Below are 26,769 nucleotides of genomic sequence, written 5' to 3'. Positions count from 1 at the left end.
ATTTTGATTACTGAAGAGATTACTTTGCATTTTACTGTTATTTGTTTAATTGAATATGTAGTCCATTCAGATGGAAAAACATTTAAATGATCCACATAAATGATATGAGCCAAAGTGGATTTGAACAGCATTGAAACACTTTCTTATGATGTGTTACATTCATACGAACAGACAGAAGTAAGTTTTAAGTACGTTTGGAGCAGAAGAAATAAAAATAAACCTTGAGTAAATTTTCAGCTTTACACTAAGCTAAAATGCTATTTCTGGCCATTTTACGTGCACATGTTACCAGGCACAATCATAATTTTTTATCAATAAAATTCACATTGGATCATAATTTATTTTTTTCTAGTATGACCTACCAGTGCTGAAGAAGTAATCCAAAGTATTTAGAATACGTTACTGACCTTGATTAATCTAACAAAATACATTTACATCATGCATTCTGTAATCTGTAGTGTAAAAGTAACCCTCCCAACCCTCTCTCTCTCTCTCTCTCTCTCTCTCTCTCTCTCTCTCTCTCTCTCTCTATATATATATATATAAAGCTATTTCTTTTTCCTTCAGTGAACTGCAAGTTCTCTCTCCAACATTTCTTGAAGGTTCTGAGAGCCAAGGGATTAATCTTATTGGCTATAAGAAACAGATTCAGCTGTGTAGCTTATGAAAGGTGTTGGTGATCAACCTGGAAGGTACAAAATAGATTGATGGATATACTGAAACTATATCTACACCCACTTGCCCTTGGTGTGTGGGCATGAGTCTCTCTCTCTCTCTTTACTCTCATCTGGTCGCTCTTATAGGGTTTTTGCATCTATTCTTACCAGTGATTTATACGTATCTCTTCTCCTTTTCCTCAGATCTTTGTTGAATAGTTCAGTTCAGTTTAGACTTGTAAGATTAAGCATTTCTATAAGAGCGAACAGTGTATGCCTAGGGCTTGAGTTATTAATTCCATAAAATAATAAATGTTTACTGACCCATATCACATTTTCAAAGCTCACCACCATAAATTAAAAGAGTAATATAAGCTTTTGTTCAATTGCTGGTAATCATAATCATGGATGTTGCATGAAACTGCATGTTTGAGCAAAATCTTTTTATTTTTGCTGTAATGATTTCTGTATTTTCATTTTAGGATATTGTTGTCCTTTGATATGATTTGTAAATGCATTAAATGTCAGATCTAGATGTTTCAAAATCAATGTTTAGCATGGTAGTATTATTGGATCTTAGGGTTTTGCTCTGTCATGTTGTGGGAAAAAACATGTGCGTGCATTTTCAAGCAAAATCTTGCAAACAGCTTTTTCATTTTCTATATAATTATATCTGCACAAACAGATTATTACATAATTTTCCATGTAATATTATTAATGTTATATTAATTAATTGACATGGTTTACATGTGCTAGCATTATATGTTTTGGCTTTCCCATTAGAGTTGTTTAAAAAGCAGCATGGTTGTATTTTTGGTCCTCAAATAGATTTAGCTCTGTCATGCTGTCAAAATGTAACAGTGGCATAAAAATAAAAAAACATGTTTTTAAATAAAACTCTAAAGATTGGAAATGTTAAATATGATGACGTGTTTGGTGATAGTTGGACATCTTTCCTCGTTTCTAATGCTCTCTCTCCAGAACGTTCTCTGTGCACAGAGAGAACCAGCAGGGAGGAAGTCTGTGGACTGTAGGAGATGCCTGCAAGCATTCTCATGGCCTGATAACCGTACAACCTGTCACCAAAACCTGCTACTCATGCACTGTAAACCAATATAGAACAGTACATGTGTTTGGTTGGTGACAATCAATTTAAAGCTAAAATTTCAGGTTTTGCTTTGTGTGATTTCCATTTTAAAGCAGTGGATGACTAAATCAGCAGATGTTCTTATTTATAATACTTCTGCAAAAACAAAATCTAGTGATGTTGCTGACCAGCCTCATGCATGTACTATGTGATGGTCCAGGTCTCGTGTTGTAACACAGAGCAACGGTGGCCTAGCAACGGCACCAGCCTTGTGTCTGAGCACAGTGATGAAAGCAAGGCAGCAGTTTGTTTTTTTCTGTTGGAGTGCAGCACTGGGCCACATGTAAACAGTTCTTTTCCTGTTTGTATTGGTGCAAAAAATACACTTCTGTGCAGGATTCCAATACCTAATTGTTTGAATTTCAAAGGAGAATAATTCTATTACATGCTAGAAATTAGAAATTAGCTCTCATGGTTAGTTTAGAGCTGGATTTAACTGCCGGATGCAATATGACAGTGTTCCCTTGAGATCCTGGCTTTCTCCATTTTGGCCTTCCCAAGATTGTTTTGAGAGTTTCTGCACAGTGAGGTAATCTAAACAGGCTTGTTTTCGATGCTTGCAGGATGGATAATAGAGAGGCAATGCATTTTCCCTTAGTACTACATAGGTTTTATGGTTCAGTGATGGTAAAACCATATTACTTTTTAAACCAAACCATATTATTCCTGTACCATGGTATTTCAATGGTTCTGTACAGTACTTCAAAATAATATTGTGGTGTTACCATCGTATAGGTCCAAAAAACATGGGGTTTGCTTGGTCATGGGTAAACATAATAATTATTATTGTGAACATACTTTACATGTTAGTGAATATTAGATTTTACTATACAGTATTAACATTTCTGAATCAAGCTTTTATTTTGAAATCAAGGCTTTTTAGTTTGTGTGTGTTTTTTGACGGTAACTTCACACCCCCGGATAAGCAGTTGTTTAATTGGCCCAGTGTGATTATTAAAGCACAAAATACTGCGATTTAATTACATAAACATAGTCTGTAGGCACTACTGGCTTTATAGTGATCAGAGCTCTGTTCTGTCATCTATTAGAACATGCACAGCACACAATGCTCTTAATACAGTGGTTTTAGCATATGAGCGGCTTCACACATTCACTGTAAAGTGCGCTGCACATGCAGACAGTATATTTATTTAATTACATTTCCTCCTTTTCAGTTTAATAGTCATAATAGGGCCTATCACGATTTAAATTGGATTCAATTAAGCATTAATTTTATCCAAAATATGTCAATCTGTTGTGTGAGCATATGACAGCACTTTTATCTAATTGAGTCGGTGCTCTGTACTTCCTGTACTGCATAAATGCTGCTATTGTGACAATTTGTTTAAATTTTATGATCAACTTGGTACTGGTACTTTTGACATCCCTATTAATGATTATTCCAAACTATTTATGCCAAAGTTTTAGCTTTTTTGATTTTTAACATGTTTATAATGACTGATTATGGTAGATCAGATGTGATTGCCAGCTATGCTCGCCGCCATATTGTTAACATTGCAATGCAGCATGGGATTCTGAGTTCATCAAATATAAGGTTCTAAAAACCTAGCCCTTCCACTTTTTTTGCACTGGAAGTGGTAAGAATGAGTTACGGATGGAATGGGACAAGGCATTTTTTGTTTAACATCAGAAAACATGACTGCATCACTGCATTAAAACAGTGTGCTCCAATGGTAACAGCTTTTAACTTTATTTAGTGATTGTTTGTAACATAAAAATAAAGATTTTGTGATGTTAACAAAGAAAAGGTTCATTATGACAACCGCTTTAGTACCTCTTTGCTTGCAAACAGCATCACACATGCATTATTTTGTGCCTAAATAATCAAATTGAATTAAATCAAACCAAATCAATACCAGATTTCAAAATAAAAATTGTAATCAAGTCTTCTCAGAGCAAATCATCCATAACCACTCAAATAAAGCCAGTTGAAAAATGAATATAAAGTAATATCAAAGTAATACCTTTTTATTTCCATGCAAGTAAATACAAGTTGCAGTGGCTTACAACTCTATAACATGTGTCAGGACATTGTCTGCATCCAGAAATATTATTTACAGCATGTAGCCTATCCTGATTAAACTTCAGAAAGCAGTCAGCTCTGCTATCTTTAATGAAAATTCTATGTCCTCTCAGTGAGTCAATCACAGTATCTTATTTTTAATCTCCTCTATAGAGGACTTGACCACAGAGGTCTTATCATGTAACCTCTCTTTAAGTGCAAGCCAGGCTAAGCCGATAGCTCCGCTGCAATCGCAGAGCAAAGCAGGCAGGGAAATGGATGAGGCCTTGTAAATGAGGGTGTGTGTGTGCGTGTAGAGTCCAGATCCCCATGTACTCTTCAAAATTAACCCACTCAAGACAAAAGAGTGCCCTCCTTTCCAGAGAGGACAGAGAAGAGGGAGATTACATTTGGCGGGATGGAGTTTCATCTAGACTGGATGATTGCCCTTTGACAACCTTCTGTAAATCTTTAAATCAGGCCAGAGGTGCAGTGATTGCGGGCTCTCTAGTCCGTATTAGAGATTGTTATGTTGGTGTGGCGTCTTGTTCGGTAATGACAGTGGATTTGACGTACGGATTTACGTATGGGAGCTGTGTGCTTTGTTGAGAGTGATTTTTAATAAGGATTTGCAATATACTGGTGACAATATCTGTATCTGCCAATATTACTGTTTTTGTTGTGGGAATTGCTCTGATTATTGGATGTAGCTAATGTCGGGGCTTATTTTTGCCAATTAAACAATAGGCCTATACTTGGGCCCTATGAATTCCGTTTTATTTTTTCCAAATTCCATGTTTTCCATTTAATTTTTCTGAATGATGTGTTTTAAATTTTAATTAAAATGTTCATCAAAAATACTGTCTAATCAAATGAAAACTGATCAATTACTTTTTAACATAACATATCATTGCCTTATTTTTATAAATCGAAGTGCTTGCAGATCCTCACAACACAATACAAAACACATAATGTTTTGTCAAATACAGTGCTGGATAGAAGAGCATTACATTATTTATTTATTTTTTTCCCTTTTTCTCCCAATTTGGAATGCCCAATTCCTCCTACTTAGCAGGTCCTCGTGGTGATGCGGTTACTCGCCTCAATCCGGGTTGGGGAGGAAAAGTCTCATTCTCCACTTCTGAGACAGTAAATCCATGCATCTTATCATGTGGCTCGTGGTGCATGGCACCGCAGAGACTCCCAGCACGTGGAGGCTCATGCTACCCTCTGTGATCCAAGCACAACTTACCACGTGCACCATTGAGAGCGAGAACCACTAATCGTGACCTCGAGGAGGTTACCCCATGTGACTCTATGCTCCCTCGAAACTGGGCCAATTTGGTTGCTTAGGAGACCTGGCAGGACTCAGCACACTCTGGATTCAAACTCGCGGCTCCAGGGGTGGTAGTCAGCACCAATACTTGCTGAGCTACCCAGGCCCCAGAGCATTACAGTATTAATGAAAGAATATTGATGAAAAATTATTTAGTACAACCACACTCTTGCTTGTGAGATATTGCTTACATGTAATGTAATTATTATTGATATATTCTTATTGTTATTACTATTATTTATTAATACTGTCACAATGTCTTCAGTTTCAGCTTGTATTTTGGTGGAAAACCAAACGAAGCACTTTTAGTTTGTATGTTTTTAACAACAGCTTATCACTTCCAGATATATGGAAGTTTTAACAACAGCTTATCACTTCCAGGCTTAATGTGCTTATTAAACTGCAAAAAGCAGCAATTTAATTATATAAATATATAGTCTGCATGTTCTGCACGCCTCACAGTAAATAAGTGCTCTGCTCTTTGTCTACACTCTCACAGAAGATTCAAGATGTTTATAATGAGTTGTTATCAGTGTATGAGCAGCCGGCTTCACACATTCTCTTTATATAGCACATGCAGACTGTATATTTATTTAATTTTAATCATGATTTTACTTTGATTAATTGTGCATTTATATATTCAATTTATCCTGAATATGTCAAATTTGTGACATTCCATGGTTAATTAATTTTTATGACTGGATGCCGTCATTCCGTCTGGGTTTTCCATTTAGCAGAAACCATAGGGCCCTACTGTACTCTCTTTTTTTTATGCCATTAATTTACATTATGTTTTGATACTTGTTTTTTCTCAACAGTAACATTTTCAGTCAAGGCCTTAATCTCAAAAATAAATATTACCAAAACAAAGTAACCAAAACAGTATTGATTTATTATATTGGTCACCATATTGGTTATAGGACATAACATATATTAAATAGCGGCTATCTATAGCTATATTGGTGCATCAATAATTTTTGTTTTCTTTAAATTTAGAACTATATTTTCCTGCAAAGCTTGTGTAAATAATATCTTTTGGTGTGAACTATCAAGAGTTGATCCAATTGATAGTGATTCTCAGTGACCAAGCGACCAAAAGTCATGCATTTTCAATGAGCGTTTACTGTACAACTATTATGCATAATAAGCTGATAACATGTAAAGTCATGTAAACACTAAACAGTTTTTTTCTTTAAGGCCACAAAAGGTTTACATTTTTGCTCTTTTACCCTGTAACACAGTTAAAGGATGGACAAGGAGGAGGCGAGAACCGGCTTGTCAACATAATTAAAACTTAAACCAAAAGCATAAACATAAACACACACACATGACGGACATGCTCGTAATTCTGTCTCTCTCGAACCATCGTCGCCGGCCACCTTTATCCCTCGCGCGCCTAATCAGGGCGATTGGGGACCGGGTGCACGATATTCCGACCCGGCACCGCCCCCCTCCGCTCCACATACCCGATTTCATTCTGCATGTAAACACGTTTATCAGTGTTTTTATCCATTTATTCAATGTGCGCAAGTGTTGTGTAAAACACTTTTTTTTGTTATTGTTTACTTTTTTCATTTTAAAACTGCAGATTACTTGTGAATTGTAATCAGGTTCTGATGTTATCAGTAACGTAATCTCATAGATTACATTTTGGGGTAATCTAATTTGATTACTTTTGGATTACGTTGTGATTACTTTCAACCTAATTCTATTTTAATTTATGACACATGCATTTGAGCAGGATAATCATTTTAACAAAAGTACAAAGAGGAAGAAAATGCATTCTGTTCTTTATTACTAACAAAAGGAGCCCCACAATGAAGAGCTCCTTATGTAATTTTTAAAAAGTGCATAAAACATTACATGAATTAAATAAATATTAAATCTAACAGCAGTGCATGGCCAAAATTTATATTTCAAAACACTGAGACATCAAGTTCATTTTAATTGCATGAAACAAAAGCAGCATTACAAACATTAATGTCCATTAAAAAAAAGTCAAAGCTTTCATCTAAAAACACTGAAACACATTTTAACACTTGCTGCTTACTGATAGTCCATTGCCTATTCCAAAGCTGAGGAACAATATATTGTATTTTAAAAAGAGTTCCACTGCGTCACACAAGGAACAATTGTGTCAAGTTTTATGTCAAGTTTAATGCAGTTGACTCCACTGCATTAGCAGCAACGGTAGAGCGATGGGCTTTGTTCCATATTGTTGCACATTTTGCAGTTTAATTTGTCTACCCTGCAGGCAGGACCCACAGAGATGGCATCCACCAGATCCTTTGAAGCAGTTAAATTCAATGTGATAGCACACCATTGGTGAGGTACTAAGAAATAATAATACAAATTTAAAAACCTGTCTATTTCATTCAATGAACCTGAAATCAACAGCAATGACATTGCTAGGTCAAAGCTTATAGCTCAAAATTATGACACACTTATTTTTACCCTTACTAGTAATACTCCATCACTATTCCTTAGCTGAGGTGCAGATCTTACTGTTGTAACGTACTATAAGGAGCATATGCTCAAAATGTTCATCTGTGAGACTATTGCACTTCAGGATAAGATTATGATGATATTGATATCAAAACGATCAATAAATTATTAACAATTTACTGCCGTTGCCTTGTTAATATGTAATCATGTAATCTATACAAAAGTAATTGTATTCTGATTACGAGTATTTAAAAAAATGCTATTTAATTAAATTACAAGCACTTGATTTTTGTAATCTTTATTACGTAATACAGATTACTTGTTTTCCATTACAATACGTTGAGCTCTAACGTAGCTAAAAGTTAACACAAGTGTCTGAACATATTTTAACATGCCAGAGCTCAACAATAAGTATGGCCTGCTGGTCCATGGCAGGGTTTTTTGGGCCATTTGAGGCAACCATAAATTGCCCTATCAGGCTGCATTGTGACAACATCTTACATTAATTGATCATGTACATGTGTTTTTATGTCTGGAAAAATGTAATATTGTTGATGCAATACTGTGCTGATTTAAAATGTCACCACAGTAGTTATCCCACTAGCTAACAAATTTTAGCAAGAAATTTTATGTGTGTGATAGTCATGAAAGCATCAGTAAAAATGGGTTGAGAATTCCAAACCAATCAGTAATGTGTGATGAATTTCAAGCTGTCATTGAGTTACATTATAGCTGTATACTTTCCAGATGTTATTGCAAATTGAAAGTCTACTAATTTACTTCTGTAAAGAAAGCATAACCAAATATAAATATTCTTTCTGGCACGTACCTGCATTGCTAAAAAATAAAATTTATAGATTTGTGTGGTAGGGCCAATAAAAACCTGGCAGGGAAAGTAAATATCTGAATTACTAAAAGAAAAAAACGTATTGCTAAGCCCTGCATGCACTCATTTACATACATTTTATTTTTGGGTTTATTTATAGGATAGTATAGAGTACAAAAATAGGGTGGGAATGGGTTGGGTTGAGGACATAACAAAGCCGGACATGAACTTGGATCCCCGTGAACCAATTGCTCCTACAAATTGTGAGCACATTCACATCTCACTGTTCCATAGCTTCATAAAGGGAATTAACAATTGAAGACCTCAAACTTTTACTGGTCTTTGTGTCAGTCTTATACACCATAATATTGTGTAGATGTTTTTGTGCTGGTCTGTAGATGGTTGGCTCCTTTTTTTACTAAATAAAATAGTTGCAGTCTTCCGTCATGCATGCATCCTCAGTTCTGTTAGTAGTAGTTAGTGTCTTCAGTCTATGTCAAAATACCTGGAGGGGGTCTCCTAGTTCACTGAGTGGCATTATGTAAGCATGAGGGTGAACGTAGATAGACTGTTACATAATGGCTTTTTGAGCAAGTATATATATGAGTGTGTGTGCACATGTCTTGTGCATGTCAAGTAAGTGCTTGCGTAAAGAGAGAGAGAGAGAGAGAGAGAGAGAGAGAGTGTGTGTGTGTGTGTGTGTGTGTGTGTGTGTGTGTGTGTGTGTGGCACACAAATGTATTCTTCTGGAAGTGACCAGATGTGACACAAAATCATACTTTATGAAATATGGAGGTTCACACACACACACACACACACACACTTACAAACCTAAGCTGGATGAACAGCACGTGCAGACACACACACACACACACACACACACACAAGATTCTAAGGTCCTTGAATAGAACAGCAAGCATAAGCCCAATTCAAACAAGACTAGTTTTTCCTTAGCAAGGTTATGTGCATTTGTGTTTCACAGACATACTTTGTGATTTTAATCCCATGCGAATGAAACAGGTCTATGTGTTTCTCACACAATCTGTATGAAATTTACAGAGAAAAATATTCAATCTAAGCACTATTCGAACAGGACATGGAAATCCGAAGTAAGTCCTTACTGAAATCTAGCGTAATACCGTCAGTAGAGGAATGACTGATTGAAGTTTACAAATATTTTCTCCTAATTTATCTTGACCTTCAGTGAATACAATAACCAAAGCTGCATGGATGTGTGTATTACAACACCCACTATTATTAACCCAGACATGCTCTGTTAATAATTGTAAGTCAAACATTGTTTGGAAAACAAATCCCATCTGAATGGTGCTATAAACTCATTGTGTGGTGCATTAGGTGACTGTGGAGAAGCTATGAAATACATGTTTATGAGTTCTTATTTTTACATTTATATGTGTGTGTATTGGGACAGTGTGACCAGAATGACCCTGAGCAGAACTGATATGATTAGCCAAATGGAAGGCTTATCGTTTTATGGTTTATTTCCTGTGTGCTGACTCTGTGCGGAGAGGATAACCGCCTGCTAATTTCATCAGATTTTAATCAAGTGTGGGATGCTCACCACATGTCACACACATCCATCAGTGAAGAATCGTGCATGCGTCCATGTGTGCCATGTTTGTCTGTTATTGCGCTGCAAAATTACAAATTATTATAATCAATGTAATTTAACATTGTAATAAGGAATTTTACAACTGCTCATTGGTGTTCTCTCTCTCTCTGTGTGTGTGTGTGTGTGTGTGTGTGTGTGTGTGTGTGTGTGTGTGTGTGTGTGTGTGTGTGTGTGTGTGTGTGTGTGTGTGAGTGTGTGTGTATAAAAACATCACCTCCCAAAATCCAGTTTTGCATCCCAAGCTGTCTTTAACCTAGTTTCAGTTTCGTGACATAGAGAGACTCAAATCAGCATGGTTAAATCTTAAAGGAATAGTTCACCATAAAATTAAAATGATTAATGTAATTTACTCACCATGTCATTCCAAACCCACATGTCTTCATTCCTGGATCACAAAAGGACATTTTGAATAATTTTCACACTGCTCTTTTCCATACAATGAAATAATCATGTTGTTGCCGGTGGTTGTAAAGCTACAAAAGGATAAAAAGCACCATACAGCTTCTACAGACATATGCTTGTTTTGAATGAGGAACAGGCAGCAATTTAAGTCATTATTTAGCGATTAACTTCTCCACTGTATCTCTGAAATCTCATATTCGCACTTTCTGCATATCAAACTTGCCAAGTCAGATATGCGATAACCAATGGAATTTGCAGCATGAATTGATGTGCCAAGTTTGAAAATGCATGTACGTGAATGAGATTTCGTAGCTTTTGACAAATAAGGTTTACCAAGGTGATACAATTCAGAAATCTTTTTCAAAAATCTAGTTTAAAACATTTTTGAACATTTAAGCATTTTCTAAAAAAAAAAAATATTTAATGGCTTTCAAAATGACAAGTGCTGTAACCATCAAGGTATTACTCTACTTAAGTTGCACCTTGAATACATGTTAGTGTACACAGTTTAATTATTTATTTCAAACATTTATTTTTATTAAAGTTTATTTATTTATTTTTATTTTTTACAAATATAAATTTTTCAGTCATAAATATCTGTAAGTTTTACACCACTTGACATTGATTTGGAGGACTTTGAAATTTGGCTTGCCCAATTTGCTCTAAGTCCTCGTGGTGGTGTAGTGACTCGCCTCAATCCTGGAAGCGGAAGACAAACCTCAGTTGCTTCTGAGACAGTGAATCCGCACATCTTATCACGTGGCTTGTTGAGCACGTTACTTCAGAGATCCACGCACAACTCACCATGCTCCCCACTGAGAGTTAGAACCACATTACCACATTAGCGACCGCGAGGAGGTTAACCCAATGTGACTCTACCCACCCAACCAGGCCAATTGGTTGCTTAGGAAGCCTGACTGGAGTCACTCAGCACAGCCTGGATTCGAACTTGCAACTTCAGGTGTGGTAGTCAGTGTCTTTATTTCCTGAGCAACCCAGGCTCCCCGGACAGTTTATGTTTCTTTTATAATAATAATAAAATATTTTTTCCAAACTACTTATGCCAAAAAAATTTTTTTGGACTTTCAGCTTTTAATGAGACTTTTTTTTTTTTTTACTGTCTCCAGATGATTATCACCACTTAAGCCCCAGAAAATATATCAAAATGACTTTAAACTCAGAAACTGATAACATGTTCATCATAGTAGAGTTGTAGTAGAATTGTTTTATGTGAATTGCGTTCACAAAAAAAAAAAATTATCTATTAAAAAAACATGGTCATGCTTTCACTGAATGAGAAAAAGCAGTGTGAATTATTCTTTTTAATCTTTAAAAATGTTCTTTTATGTTCCAAAACTAAAAGAAAATGTACAATTTTGGAATCAGGGTGAGTAAATGATGACAGAATGTTTATATTTGGGTGAACTGGTGGCCTGGGTAAAGACGCTTACTACCTCCCCTGGAGTCACAATTTCGAATCCAGGGCATGCTGAGTGACTCCAGCCAGGTCTCCTAAGCAACCAAATTGGCCCGGTTGCTAGGGAGGGTAGAGTCACACTGGGTAACCTCCTCGTGGTTGCTATAATGTGGTTCGTTCTCGGTGGGGCACATGGTGAGTTGTGCGTGGATGCCGCAAAGAATAGCTTGAAGCCTCCACGTGTGCTATGTCTCCGTGGTAACTCGCTCAATAAACCACATGATATGATGCGCGGATTGACGCCTCAGATGCGGAGGCATCTGAGATTTGTCCTCCGCCACCTGGGTTGAGGTGAGTCACTACGCCACCATGAGGACTTAGAGCACATTGGGAATTGGGCATTCTAAATTGGGAAGAAAAAAGCAAATACAAATTTGGGTGAACTTTTTGTTTCATGTCCTGAATCTGATATTTAAACAAAAATCAGGTCCCTGTGCTGATTGCTCAGCTTGTAAGAGTTTGTCTATTGTCATAATTAGATTATCGAGATGAAGTGGCCATGGTGAGATTGTGCTGCTTTGTGAGCTTTATCTAAATCTGGTCCCAGCACTACCTAAATGAGCTCAAATCTCATTACCAGCCTGTAACATGCAGAGAAACTGGAGGTCAGTGAGAATGCTGGGAAATTTCTATTTGCACCCCCAAAATGTGGAGCACTGCAAAACTCTGGATTGTTTGTGATTGCACCTCATGCATGATTCACTGTACTTATACTGTAAATTTAAATAATTTCATTGTTTCGTCATAAGGTTACGTTCTAAGATGTAATGTAAAGTTATTTTATATTCTGGTACCTTCTGAAATGAGCAGTATCCACAATCCACAGTTGCGAGAGATGTTGAACAGATAATAAGAGATGTTTTCTGAGAGGTGTTGAACAGATGTTGAAGTTGATTGACATAAAGGTGCTGTAAGCGATTTTAGCTGATCTGCAACTTCCACCAGACCTGTCATTGAATTAGCCATGCCCCCTCTTTCCAAAACCCAGAGCATATTTGGGCTGCCCTGTGAACACAAACAATGATTAACAGGCAGAAAGTCCTCTGATTGGCTAAACAAACATCTTTTCCCCCACTGTTTCACGTGATATTTCATGGCACCTATTTCAGTGATATCTCACAGGTAATAGGGGCATTTTCTGCATGTAATTTCATTAAAAAAAACACACATACAGCACCTTTAAATCTGTATTTTGTTTTAAACAGACCTGGATCTCCATTTGGGCCCTTCACTCCCAAATCCACATTGATTACGGCTTGCTTTATAACTTGTTCAGCTAATATTATTCTCTTAGAACAATGGCAATATCTCTCTATCACACACATACCCATATTCCCTATTCCCCGTCACACAAACAGCATTTATGAATCACACAAACACGATGGAATAAAAGGAGCAGCTCAGTTCTGTTCGTCATGAAGACGACTTCGGCTCTCTCGGCTGTTTCCTAGGTTACCCAAGCTTATACACGTAACCTTTTCTTCGGTAAAAGGCATACTCTAAAATCTCTTCCAAACCTGTGCCTCTTTCATTTCTCTCTGCTGATCTCTTTCACCATGCTTTTTTTTTTTTCGTTTTGCCTTTTATTAGACAGTTAATATCAAGGCATCTGATCTTAGTCATTAGTTTTGCATGCAAAGGCGATTAAAGAAAGCCTTACAAAAATCGAGAGTTCTGGCAAACCCCTGTGTTAAACTTGCTGCAAATTTACCACTCATTATTTTCACATGCATATGAGCTTTGAGGCAAACTATTCCTTATTACCATTGTCCATTGTTGCTAAAGGTTTTCTGCAGGTTTACTTCTACTTCTACTCTGCATGTGAAAATAATGAGTGGTATATTTACAGCAAGTTTGCGAGAACTCAATGCAAGTTAAGCTCAATCAACAGCATTTTGGACATAATGATAATTACCACCAACTAAAAAAAAAATTCTATTATACTATAGTATAGTTATAGTAAGGTACTTATAAAAGAAGTGAATGGGACCAGTCCATAAACACTAAAATACACACAGTTTCAAAAGTATAACCACAAACGTAAACATTATATTTGTTAAAATGATTTTAGTGTGATAAATTCAGGGATTTACCAGCATTATGGATGTTACCAGATTACAGGTTTTACCAGTGTTACATCGTGTTACATCGACAACAACATTTTAATATTGCATATAACTTTACACAAAGGTTAGTAAGTGATTTTATGTCATGCTGCTATAATTTTAAAACTTTAGAAAAAAATGTAATCTTTATAAAATGGTCACCTTTATTTCCATTGGAAAAATCAAATGCATTGTTACATCCAATCGTACAATTTGTGGAGTTAAAATTAAATGGAAAAAATCCCACAAACCTGAAAGTGCATTTGTAAAGCAACCATCGCGAGGAATAAAAATCATTAATGGTTAAAGATACGGGAAAAGAAGAGTACCATTGATAATAATGAAGCCTGTACTAGTAGCTCTCAAATTGGGAATAAGTAGACATTGTGCAACAGACTCTGACCTTGTGTTTACAAAGATTGAGGTTTGGGCGACAAGTTCACATTAATTTAAGAAATACGAAAATGCACTTGTAAATTTGTTTGTTGAGACAGTCACTAGACTGTGTGATTCGGCAGCTTTCTAAACTTTTAATACTGCTCTTAACCCCAGGTTCATCCCTCCAAGTGCTGCACAATTAATACCATGATTGCAGTAAAAATGCAAATGGAAACTCGCTGTGTAAAGGAAATGCTGAGAGAGAAGCGCAAAGTAACTGTAGACTATGTGTTGATGGATTGAGGAAAAAAGGTTTGACAGCTTAATTTTTGGGTAACTTTGGATGTATACTGTTAATTCCTAAACTATAATTACTAAAACTGAAACTGAAATATATAAAAACAAAATAGAAATATGTCCACAAAATAAAAACGGGAATTTAGAGAAAATTTTAAAATGAGGTATGTTTAACTTTCAATTTTAACCTGGCAAAAGATAAACAGGCGAATAGACTTACTTTGAAGGTGGGACACATGCCTTATCTAGGGGCCAGTATATCATTGTATTGGGGGTGGTCTCTTTGAACTTTCTTCAATAAGCAACCACCCAAAACACCATAGCAACCTCATAGCATTACTCTGAAAACCTCTTAGAACACCATAGCAGCACCCTGGCATTGTGGCAGTGAGCTCCGAATGGGCAAGTACCCCTCAAATATATTTATAAGTGTTTACATTTAGTTTTGTTTGCAATCTTACAAAATTGTGTGTTCAAATTTTTTTTTATTAAAGTTGTGTTGTGAGCTCATGGCAAATGAATAATATTTTAGAGCCTCTTCAAATAGTAGTGGGAGTTTGTTCCACTTTGTGCAGCATGGGCAAAATATATAAATAATACAAATCATTTCTCCCGCAGAGTATGTCAATTTAAACGAGTGCAGTCATTGGACTTTACACCTCTGTTGAGGAAAAAATATCTAGTGATGAATGTTGTCCATATATCAATGGTTATTACCATTGGCAAATCATTTCTGCTTTAGCTGAATGCGATTGAGCTTGGCAGTAACGGCTCGGCTGCAGATTTAATATGCCACTTATACATTTAAACGCAGTAAGATTTACAGCTCTCTTATGCCATTCCAATGACGGCCCTCCATGTAATTGTGACCATTAAAAAGGAATATATTAGGTACATTCTAAAAGATGAAAACATACTGTGGACAAAATAATGGCCTTTTGTTTAATATATCGTTTGTATCTGTGGTGTTAATATGGTGATTCATCAAGAGATGAATGATGTTTTTATAGCTGGTCTCTATCAAATTATATTTTGTTCCTTTGGTGTTGATGCCTGTTTTATAGTATAAGCAAGTGTACAGGATCCAGTTTATCACTTTTTAGGTGACCAATTACTTGAGAGATTTGTTACACTATGACTTAGTATACAGAAGTTAAAGCGAATGTAACTTTTTCAGTCTTAAAATACTTTCTTCTATCCCATCTTAATATGCAGAGACAACTATAAGTAAGCCATTCAATGGTACATTTTCTCAAAAACTGTAAAATCTGTGTCTCTGTGACACTATAAAAATTCCTGTGTTTGTTTTGAGCAACATGCTTAGATCCCACCCAATAACGTTACTTAACCAATAGTGTGAGTTGAGGGTGGGACTTGACTGTTTGAACAGCGGCAGATGAGGGGCATATTCAGAAAGCTGTTAACATTGTTAATTTTTGCAATTCCATTCAGTGGCACTAGTATTGCAGAATTTTTTTTTTTTGGCATGTCTTTTAGCTTTTAGGCATTCAGAATGCTAGTGCACTCCTAAATTGTCAAAATAAACTTTTAGCAGATAAAGAATACAGTACGTTTAAAATAAAATATACTGTTTCACATACTATTTTAAAACTAGTTCATAGCATACAGTATATACTCTAAACTATGTAGGACTCAAGAATTCCGTTCCGAACATACTGTAGCTACGGTGTGTTTTAAACTAAAGGAAATTAGTAATTTAAGAAAAAAGAACAAAACCTTTGATATGTCCCTCCCCAACTTCCTGTTTCAATAGGAAAAACACTGATCAGCCACAGCATTAAAACCACTGTGATGAAGTGAATAACATTTATTATCTCGTTACAATGGCACCTGTCCAGGGGTGGGATATATTAGGCAGCAAGTGAACAGCTAGTTATTGAATTTCATGTGTTGGAAGCAAGAAAAATGGGCAAGCGTAAGGATCTTAGTGACTTTGACAAGGGCCAAATTGTGATGGCTAGATGACTGGGTCAGAGCATCTCCAAAACGACAGGTTTTCCTTGTATGTACTGGTTGGTACCTACCAAAAGTGGTCCAAGGAATGACACGGTGAACTGTCGACAGGGTCAAGGATGCCCATGGCTCATTGATGCACGTGGGGTGCGAAGGCTAGCCTGTCTGGTCCGATCCCACAGAAGAGCTACTGTAGCACAAATTTCTGAAAAACTTAATGCTGGACATGATAGAAATGTGTCAGAACACACAGTACATTGCAGCTTGTTGCGTATGGGGCTGCGTAGCCGCAGAACGGTCAGAGTGCCCATACTGACCCCTGTCCACCGCCGAAAGCACCTACAATAGGCACGTGATCATCAGAACTGGACCATGGAGCAATGGAAGAAGGTGGCCTGGTCTGATGAATCATGTTTTCTTTTAGATCATGTGGATTGCTGGGTGCGTGTGCATCGTTTAAGAGAAGAGATGGCAGCAGGATGCACTATGGAAAGAAGGCAGTGCGATGCTCTGAGCAATGTTCTGCTGGGAAACCTTGGGTTCTGGGGTTCATGTGGATGTTACTTTGACTTGTACCACCTACCTAAGGATTGCTGCAGACCACGTACACTCCTTCATGGCAATGGTATTCCGTGATGGCAGTGGTGTCTTTCAGCCAGATAATGCTCCTTGCCACACAGCAAAAATGTTTTGAGAAACATGAAATAGAGTTCAAGGTGTGAACTTGGCCTTCAAATTCCCCAAATCTCAATCCGATTGAGCATCTATGGGATGTGCTGGACCAACACGTCCGATCCATGGAGGCCCCACTTTGCAAATTCAATCTGATGCTAATGTCTTGGCACCAGATAACACAGGACTCCTTCAGAGGTTTTGTGGAGTCCATGCCTCGACAGGTCAGAGCTCTTGGTGGCAAGAGGGGGACCTAAACTATATTAGGCAGGTAGTGTTGTGGCTTATTTGTGTATGTCAACAAAAAATTAAATAAAAAGTGTTTTGACGAACACAATGGCAGACTTCAGAATGGCATACTAACCATACTACACTTACTATCTCTGCCATATATTTCTATGGCAGAAATAATAAGAGTAGTATGTAGTATATCATTCTGAACTCGGCTATTGTGTTCGTCAAAACACTTCATGGGGTCTTTTCACTTCAAAAGGCTGGAAATGAATTATGCACAACAATGCCATTGTGTGACACTGGTGCATTTGACTAATCATTGCTTTTTGAAAATCTAAACATTCCTGTAAGGTTTATATAGATTTGTTTTATTAATTTGTAATACACAGTTAATGTCTAATTGGTCCTCTTTTCATAGGTGAACCAAGACAATGTTGTCAAAGTTGGACACAAGCAAGTAGTCAATATGATTCGTCACGGCGGCAACCACTTAATCATCAAAGTCGTGACGGTCAGTCGAAATATGGATCCTGATGACACAGCTCGAAAGAAAGGTAAATGGATTTCTTTGACAAACACTTTCAATTAAGGAATATTTTAATTAATACTGTATGTGTGAATTTGAAGTAAACACTGACATAGCTCTTTCCATGCAAAAATTCTAACCATTTCTTTCCCATTATGCTAATATTGGTTAAAGTAATTGTGGATTTTACTAACACTACCAATATGTGTTTTTAAGTGTTTTACAATTCTCTCTTCCTCCCTCATTCATTATTTAAGTTGAGAATTGCTTTAATTCAGGCAAACCCTGAATGCATGGAGTTGTTGGTTGTATACTAAAAGCCTCCCCATGGGAGAATCAGCCTATGGCAAAGCATCTACTGTACCTGCTGTATATTTTTGGTTTGTTGCTGTAGCGCCACCACCTCCACGGAGGGCTCCATCTACAGCCCTGTCCATGCGTTCAAAATCTATGACCTCAGAGCTAGAAGACCTAGGTAAGCCGTATCACAACAAGCAAATGCAAATGCCACATCTTATCCAATGTAAATTGTCACTTAATACATTTTTACAAGATAAGGAGCCGTTCACACAGGTCACGTTCTTGCTTTCCATCTTGATTTTTTTAAGTTGTTGGTCTATGTAAACATGCAACAGATGGATATCTTAAGCCTTGTATCGTGCCTTGTTGTTTGTCCAGCATAAGCCCTGTGTTAAAACATGATGTCAAGTTAAAAACTGTTAAAACCATTCCTTTGTGCTTCGTCTATCTGTTTTTAAACTCAACTGCCATGAGCGTATGGTTTTCAAGACACAAGCTTAAAACGTGTCTTTAGACACCTGCATTCTATTCCATTCATTGTGCTGCATGTAGCTTTTTTTAAAGCAAGAATGCGTTCTGTGAGAACGGTCCCTAAGAATGCATTTTTTAATATGGGTCACTTTTTTTGTTGTTGTTCTACAGCCACCGTTCATTATAAAATGAACATTGATGTTGTTTTGTTTTCCTGCATGCTGTCCCAAAAGTGGATAAAGGTATGAGGTTTTTAATTAATCTATCTATTTACTGTACACATTTTACTGTTGTGCTTTTCTGACATGCATGTGCCTTTGTTGTATGTATTTTTTTAGATGTATAGATTTGTTTTGGTGAATATATGGACATTGTGTGTCTCAGTGCGACAACACGTAGATCTCATGTTGTACCCCCTACTAAATAAACTAAAAGCACACAACTTCCTTCACATTCACTGTTAAAGCGAGACACATTTCACCTGAGCGTATCCTTGTTGGATTTTGAAGGATTTATTCTGGTGAAAAGGAATCACGACTAAATCGATGGTTTGATGGGTCATGCTGATTTAATTATCAGTAATTAAAGAATGGCACAGTTGGTAAGCAGTTACAAGTTATTTTTTCAGAAATTAGATGTATATGGTTTTATTTTGTTTTTCGTCACTTTGATCTGTAGGGTTTCAGTCTGTCAATTTGTCTTGTGGAGTATTATTGGAAAATAACTGCATGCATTTGATGTTTTTGATAGTTTGGTTTCTGTCTAAAATGGTATTACATTATGCACAGGTCAATGCCATGTAGAGGAATACAGTGTATTCCAAAATTCTCCTCGTCATATTTTCTGGAACTTATTTGATTTGTATACATGTATAAAGCTGAATTGTTCTTTTATGTTAAAGCCACTTTGAGGAAAAAGAAGGGTGAGTTTAAAACTAAAAACTGTTTAAAAATGTCTCAACTTAGTAGTGATTTGTTTTTGGCCATTACTAAATTTTTGGGGTGAATTTTGGGCTTGATACCATTAAGTGGAAACTTATTTTGGCAAGCAATGCACAAATGATTCTTATTCTCTCTCAAATAATCGAAATGTAATGGTGCAATGGAAGAGTGCTTACTGTGAAAACAAAAGAAATGTGTTTACACTGGAAAATGCTCCATAAGCATTTAGCTTTACTTATTGACCACCCAGATCTTCAAAAGTGCAATGTAGGAATATATTATTCAACAGCCTGCCCTCCGTTAAAAAAGGGATATGTTTGAGAAAGCAGGAGCCATGTATTTCCCTTGCTAAAAAATCTGCCTTCAGATGTAAAACCTTGTTCCTATGGATATAATGAATCCTGCCCCCATTTCACTCAGTTTGAGAAGATAACATTCTAAAGCTGGGCATTTTAAAGATAATTTCAACATTTAAAGAACAACTTTTTAACTATTATCATACAAGGGACCTTTCTAGCTTCAAATCACTCTTAAACAAGGTGTTGCCTCGGAAATAATGCTGCATCTGTTTGATATAGAAACATTTCACCTGCAAAATGTAATGTCATATTTTCAGTGTACACCTACTGCCGGTGTTAGAAACGATCAGCGTGTGACTGTTGTGCAGATATGACCCATCTTCTTTTGACACTGCTGAACTCCTTTGTCTTCACATGTGGAAATGCTCCGAATAGTTGTAGGCATTAGTCTTACGTTTACTTAATGTGGCTGGCTAGGAAGTCTTGTTCTTTACACAGAATAATTTTTAAATCCATATATAAGGATTAAAAGAAGACTTGTTCATAAAAACAAACACATACACTTTCCTGCTCTCTGCAGTCCTTGCTATATAGTTATTTGTGTTCTGAATATAAAATAGAGATCAAATTCTCCTTAATAGCACATTTTGTAAATTTCTGCTAAAATCAGTTTTTCCTTAAGAGTGTTTATGTCCATACTATACAGAATAGAGAGGTGTATGTATTTGATTGAGTGTGTGTGTGTGTGTGTGTGTGTGTGTGTGTGTGTGTGTGTGTGTGTGTGTGTGTGTGTGTGTGTGTGTGTGTGTGTGTGGGCGGGTTTGGGTGGTTTACGAGGACATATTTTAGGTTACAAACTGGTAATTACAAGGGTATTATGCTATAAATGTGGTTTATGAGGACATTCCCATAATTCAAATAACTTTAAAAACATGTAAAAAATTTGTAAAAATGCAGAAAGTGTCCTGTGAGTGTTAGGGATAGGGGATAGAATCTATAGTTCGTACAGTATAACAATCATTATCTATGGAGAGTCCTCGTAAGAATAGCCGCACCAACGCGTGTGTGCTTGTGTGTGTGTGTGTGTGTGTGTGTGTGTATGTAAGTGTGTGTGTGTGTGTCCTTACTAGATTCAGCCATGATGACTTTTATGCTAGGAAACCAGACTGAATTTCCCTTTCCTCCATTTCTGTGTAGATGATCAGCTTTCAGATAATGACGGTCTGAAGAAGAGGATTGTATTTCAAGTCACACTAAGTAATCATCCCATGCATGGGAGCTGTCTAAAACAATGCTAGCATGTTGCGCAGTGGCCGTTGAAAGAAGTGCTAAGATTTCTCCAACGAAACCTGGAAGCGCTTGCACGGCTTTGACCTTGACCATTGTCGTTGTACCTATTTCTGTCGCCTCTCTTGCTCGGTTCTAGTCCTCGGCCTGAGGATTCTTTTAGAGGACGTTAGCAAAATTTTATACTGAGCTTGTTTTAAATGTAGCTTCTTTCTTTCTAATTTGAGATACTGTTGTCTTGCAGATAAAGTGGACGAGGTTGTGCCACCTCAGAAACCCATGTGGGACAACTCAAACGTAGATGTGAGGGTGGCGGCAATCAAACCCCGGCCGACTAGCAAATGTTTCGCTGTCAACCCTGAAATGAATGTAAGCTTGCTTTTGCACCTAATGCACCTAATAGTGTTCTGGTTTCCAGTGGCAATGTTGATAATTGTATTTTAGTCTGACTGTAATAACCTCTTTTTGCAAGTCTGATAAAACATTTGCCCATGCATGCAAAACATTTTTTACATTTTTAAAAATGTTTTTGCTTAAATTTCAATAGTAGCTCTTCACAGAGTTAACAAATTCACTGCTTAACATCAGCAATCATTTTATGAAATTATTTCAATCAATTGAGCCTGTTTAAATGTTTGAGTTTACACACTTCAAAAGTGCTGAATTTTACCAGTCCTTTTTTATCATGTCAGCCTTTTTCTGTCTTTTACAGTCTCTCTGCAATAGTCAGGATACAGCTGTAGACTCGCTGCCACAGCCAGTGAGTCCTAGAGGCCCTTACCTGGGTGTACCAAAGGGAACCATACGAAGACAAACGTCTATAGGTATGGGGTTGTTTAAGTTGTTTTATTGTTAAAAATAGAAATGTATACTTGTACGCAGCCCTTCATTTTGAGAAAATCTTTCTCAAAGTGAAATTTTCTTTCTATAAAATTATTCAAATATTTATTTTATATCAGTGGTCAACTCACTCTTGCTTGTGGCTCCTTGGGTATAGTTTTGTCTGGTGAATGCAACCTAAATGTTGTTGTTTTGTTTATTTTTCATGTTTTATTTCTTTACAGGTGTAACCGAAGAAGAGAAGCAGTTCCTCACTCCTCCAATGTTGAAATTTACAAGAAGCCTTTCAATGCCCGACACATCGGAAGATATTCCACCCCCTCCAGCCATATCCCCTCCATCTCCACCTCAAAATAATGCTCTCGTCCAACCTGGTCGGGGATATGGTACTATCAGAGCAGGTTTTAGCTCCCAGAGTCCAAATGCAAACAACACAGCCCCAGACAGAGGTGAAGGTCCCGGGTGGAGAGATCAGGGCATGTATTATCGAGACAACCCTGAGAAATATGATTCAGAGGGATACAATCACAGCCCAACAGCCCAGCAGAGTCTTCATAAGCGCCGTGCCCAGATCCCTGAGAATCCTTACTCAGATGTGGGTAAGATGGGACAAGCTGGACTTTTTGTTCCCAACAAACCTGCCAGAAGAAAGGGCATGCTTGTGAAGCAGTCCAATGTGGAGGACAGTCCTGAAAAAACTTGCTCCATACCTATTCCTACTATAATAATCAAAGAGCCCTCCACCAGCAGCAGTGGCAAGAGCAGCCAGGGAAGCAGTATGGAGATTGAAATGACCACCCCAGACCACCCAGGGCAGCTACGTCCTGAAGATGGCTTTAATCCAGCCAGTCCCTTTGCAGCTGCGATCGCCGGTGCAGTCAGAGACAGGGAGAAGAGGCTTGATGCTCATCGAAACTCCCCATCTTTTAAGTCTACTGATGCAGGTGACGAGGATGTTGCACCAACACCAGCCCCACGTCTCCAACACTCAAAGTCTATCGATGAAGGCATGTTTAGTAGTGATGAGCGGTTGCATAGGCTCATGGCACCTCCCTCATCACTGCTTAGCATTCCTAGAGGTGGTGGCAATGTGACAGACTTCAACAGCCCTGAGCCCACCATGGTACGGGAACTGTTGAATACGCGTACAGGACACAGCCCATTAAGCTTGCCTGCTCATAAGACCTACAGCTCAGGGGGCGGGAATTATGTTCATCCGGTTACAGGCAAACCGTTAGACCCCAATTCACCATTAGCTTTAGCATTAGCAGCCCGTGACAGAGCCATGAGGGAGCAATCACAACCTCTTCCACTAAAGAGTGACCTATCCAAACTTGATCTTAATAAACCACTTTTCATCGACACTAAGCTTCGATCAAATGTGGAGGTTGGTTTTTCGAGTACTGCCACCATGGGTCGTCCCCGCGGAGGCCTGCGCCGACAGATGACAGAGTCCAAATATGAGACCGAATCCAAGTATCAGCTCGATCTGGGCAAGCCCGAGAAAAGGCCAGAGGAGAAGAAGAACATGCTCATTGACATCGTAGACACCTCGCAGCAGAAGTCAGCTGGTCTGCTGATGGTACACACCACAGATGGGGCAAAATCTGAGGATAACAGCTTGTCAGAGGGTGACAGGGACGATGCAGTTAGTCCCGACAACACCCCCGGGGAGCTTCGCGACCCCAACCAGCCAGCTCCTTCTAAACCCCCGGCTCCCAAGCAGCTATCAGATTCACCTCACGGCAAGACCATCATAACTGTTAGCTCCGTGGATGAGCCTGTCAAGCTGCCCTTCGGCTTCCCTCCACCACCCTTGGCCTCCGTCGACATTGATGAAGAGTTTGTGTTTGCTGAACCTTTGCCGCCCCCACTGGAGTTTGCCAACAGTTTTGACATTCCTGAGGACCATGTGGGAAGTATAGCTGAGCTGCTAAAACAGAAAACGAATGGCACAAAAGGGTCTTCTCTTGCTCCCTACTACCCAGCTTTAGGTGGCGGAAATTCCGAAATTAAAAGACCAACGGTTCTCACAAACTGCACACCTCCCAGCTTCCCTCCAGGGCCACTAGAGCCCTACGAACAAATCACTGACTCGGGTATTGAGGTAGACAGCCGGAGCAGTGGTGACCCCCAGATGGAGACTACCAGCACCATCTCCACTGTGTCCAGCATCTCCACCTTGTCTTCTGAAGGTGGGGAGACCCTGGACACTTGCACTGTCTATGCAGATGGACAAGCCTTTCTGGTGGACAGATCTCAAATCCTGTCCAAGCCGAAACCCAAACCTGCCATCAAGAGCAATGCACTTTACAAGGACCCTTTGCCTGAGGAGAATGTGAGCTCTTTCAGATTCCCCTCAATGGTCCCACCTCCGCCCCCTGGAAATATTCCACCAGAGCCCTTGAAAACCCCAACGCAAAGGACCTCAAAGCTTTGGGGCGACCCTCCGGAGATGAAAGGCCCAGAAGCCAAGCCCCATGGAATGGGCGAGCTGAATTCAGTTCTGCAGCATGTGAACAAGGACAAAGCACCAAAGCCAGGGGAAGTATTAGACTCTCCAACGGGATCCAGGACTCACTTTGGAATGAGGTATGCCCTCCTTTCCTAACTGTTTCACAGGCAAACATTTAGGCACTCAGATTAGTGTGTGTGCTCTGCCAGAGAAGGAAAGTGTTGCCTAGCAACCTAATAATGAGAACAGCCTTGAGGATGAGATGAGCAACGTCAGTGTGATGATGAGCACAGACCATACCACAGAAGGGGGAGGTGTGTGCATGTGATTGTTGTTACAACATGGTCCATTTGTTAATTAGTTATCACATCACTTGAATTGATCCCACAAGACATCTTCAGATTCTCTTAAGCAAAATCATATATTATGTATTATTATTTCATTTCGTCAAAAACATTTAGGGTAATAAGGAGTTCCCATTTTCAGAGAATGTCATATTTATTTTGCAAAACATCAGCAATTGACTACAGCTCTTGTTTGTGCATGTGCGAGTCATATCTATGCAGATATTCTGCTGCCACACAGTACAGGCAGAGGTGTGCCATCCCCACTGAGTCCCAAGTCTCATTCATTATTGAATGATTTTATTTACAGACCAGAGAACTGACCCTAAAATGCTCTGGTAGCCCAGGTATAGCGCTATGTAGTACACACTGCCAGAAATCTGTTTAACTATGAAAAGAAGTAGATTTGTTGTATGCATGGATGTTTGCGTGTTAGCATGTTGTTATTAGTTATCTTTGAACCAAGGCATTTTTATCTTAAGATATGGGCTGGAAATGTAACTTTCCAGCCCAAATTATTAGAAATAATTCTGTCATGTACTCATCCTCATGTTATTCTCCATGACTTTCTGTCTTCCATGGAACAGAAAAGGAGATCTTCTCAGTCTCCTTTCACGGTCATTGTAATGAAGAAGAAAAAAGATGCAGTGAATGGTGACTGAGGCTAACATTCTGCTTAACATCTAAATTCCTTGTTTTTGAGTGAATTGTCCCTTTAAAGGAATAGTTCACCCAAGAAGGAAAATTCTTTCATCATTTACATATCCTCTTTCCATTTATGACTTTCTGTCATGAACGCCGGTGAAGGCGCCTCCTCAACCGGCCACCGGAGATCTAACTCACCCGAGTTTTAACCTTGAACCACATTTCCCATAACCCCACATACCTGGCCCGATTACCCCACAGCTGTTCCCTATCACCTCCACTCTATTTAAACCACACATGTCTGTGCCATCATTGCGAAGTCTTCTGTAACGCAGACTCCATTTGCGGTTTTTATTCAGAAGCAAGGTTCAGGTCAAAACAGGCAAGGTTCAGTTAATGAGCAGACTGGAATGTAACAGGCAACAGAGTTCGTGGTCAGACAGGCAGAGGATCGAGGCTGGCAGCAGATATCGGAATCAGGTAGACAGGCGTTAATGCAACAAAGGGCAGGCGGCAGACGATCGTGGTGGTTAGAACAGGCAAGGTCTGGAGATCAATAGAAGTTAGAATCAGAATGCTCAGAAATGCAGCCGGGGCAAACAAGACTTCGCAATGATGGCACAGGCACGCGTGGTTTAAATAGAGTGGAGGTGATAGGGAACAGCTGTGGGGTAATCGGGCCAGGTATGTGGGGTTATGGGAAATGTGGTTCTAGGTTAAAACTCAGGTGAGTTAGATCTCTGGTGGCCGGTTGAGGAGGCGCCTTCACCGCCGTTCAAGACACTTTCTTTCATCTGCAGAACACAAACAAATATTTTTAGAAGAACATATCAGCTCTGTAGGTCCATATAATGCAAGTGAATGGTGACCAAAACTTTAAAGCTAAAAAATAAACACATAAAGGCAGCATAAAAGTAATCCATATTACTCCAGTTGTTTAACTCACGTCTTTTTAAGCAACTAATCTATTCTAGGTGAGAACAGACCAAAACATAACTACATCTTGCCATAGCAGTCTCTATGCGCAATCATGATTTCAAGAATGATTACACTTCC

General features: G+C 38.4%; 1 protein-coding gene across 3 annotated transcripts in view; it reads left to right on the top strand.

Annotated features, from left to right (window-relative positions):
• The window catches only part of LOC127638632 (SH3 and multiple ankyrin repeat domains protein 2-like), a 55,939-nt gene that overhangs the window by 23,556 nt on the left and 5,614 nt on the right, over positions 1-26,769 (top strand). Inside the window, exons 3-9 of one of the 3 annotated variants that reach the window (XM_052120241.1) lie at positions 18,024-18,159; positions 18,526-18,606; positions 19,136-19,144; positions 19,804-19,824; positions 21,674-21,798; positions 22,142-22,268; positions 22,488-24,861. In XM_052120241.1, coding sequence (XP_051976201.1) covers positions 18,024-18,159; positions 18,526-18,606; positions 19,136-19,144; positions 19,804-19,824; positions 21,674-21,798; positions 22,142-22,268; positions 22,488-24,861 — 2,873 coding nt within the window. Of the gene's footprint in view, positions 1-18,023; positions 18,160-18,525; positions 18,607-19,135; positions 19,145-19,711; positions 19,825-21,339; positions 21,400-21,492; positions 21,799-22,141; positions 22,269-22,487; positions 24,862-26,769 lie in introns of those variants that run through there. The other 2 variants (XM_052120239.1, XM_052120240.1) reach the window with 2 other exon arrangements.

This window comes from Xyrauchen texanus, chromosome 46, assembly GCF_025860055.1.
Source record: "Xyrauchen texanus isolate HMW12.3.18 chromosome 46, RBS_HiC_50CHRs, whole genome shotgun sequence".
Classification (NCBI taxonomy): Eukaryota; Metazoa; Chordata; class Actinopteri; order Cypriniformes; family Catostomidae; genus Xyrauchen; species Xyrauchen texanus.
Note: the sequence above shows the minus strand (reverse complement) of the source record. Positions and strands in the feature narration are given on the sequence as shown.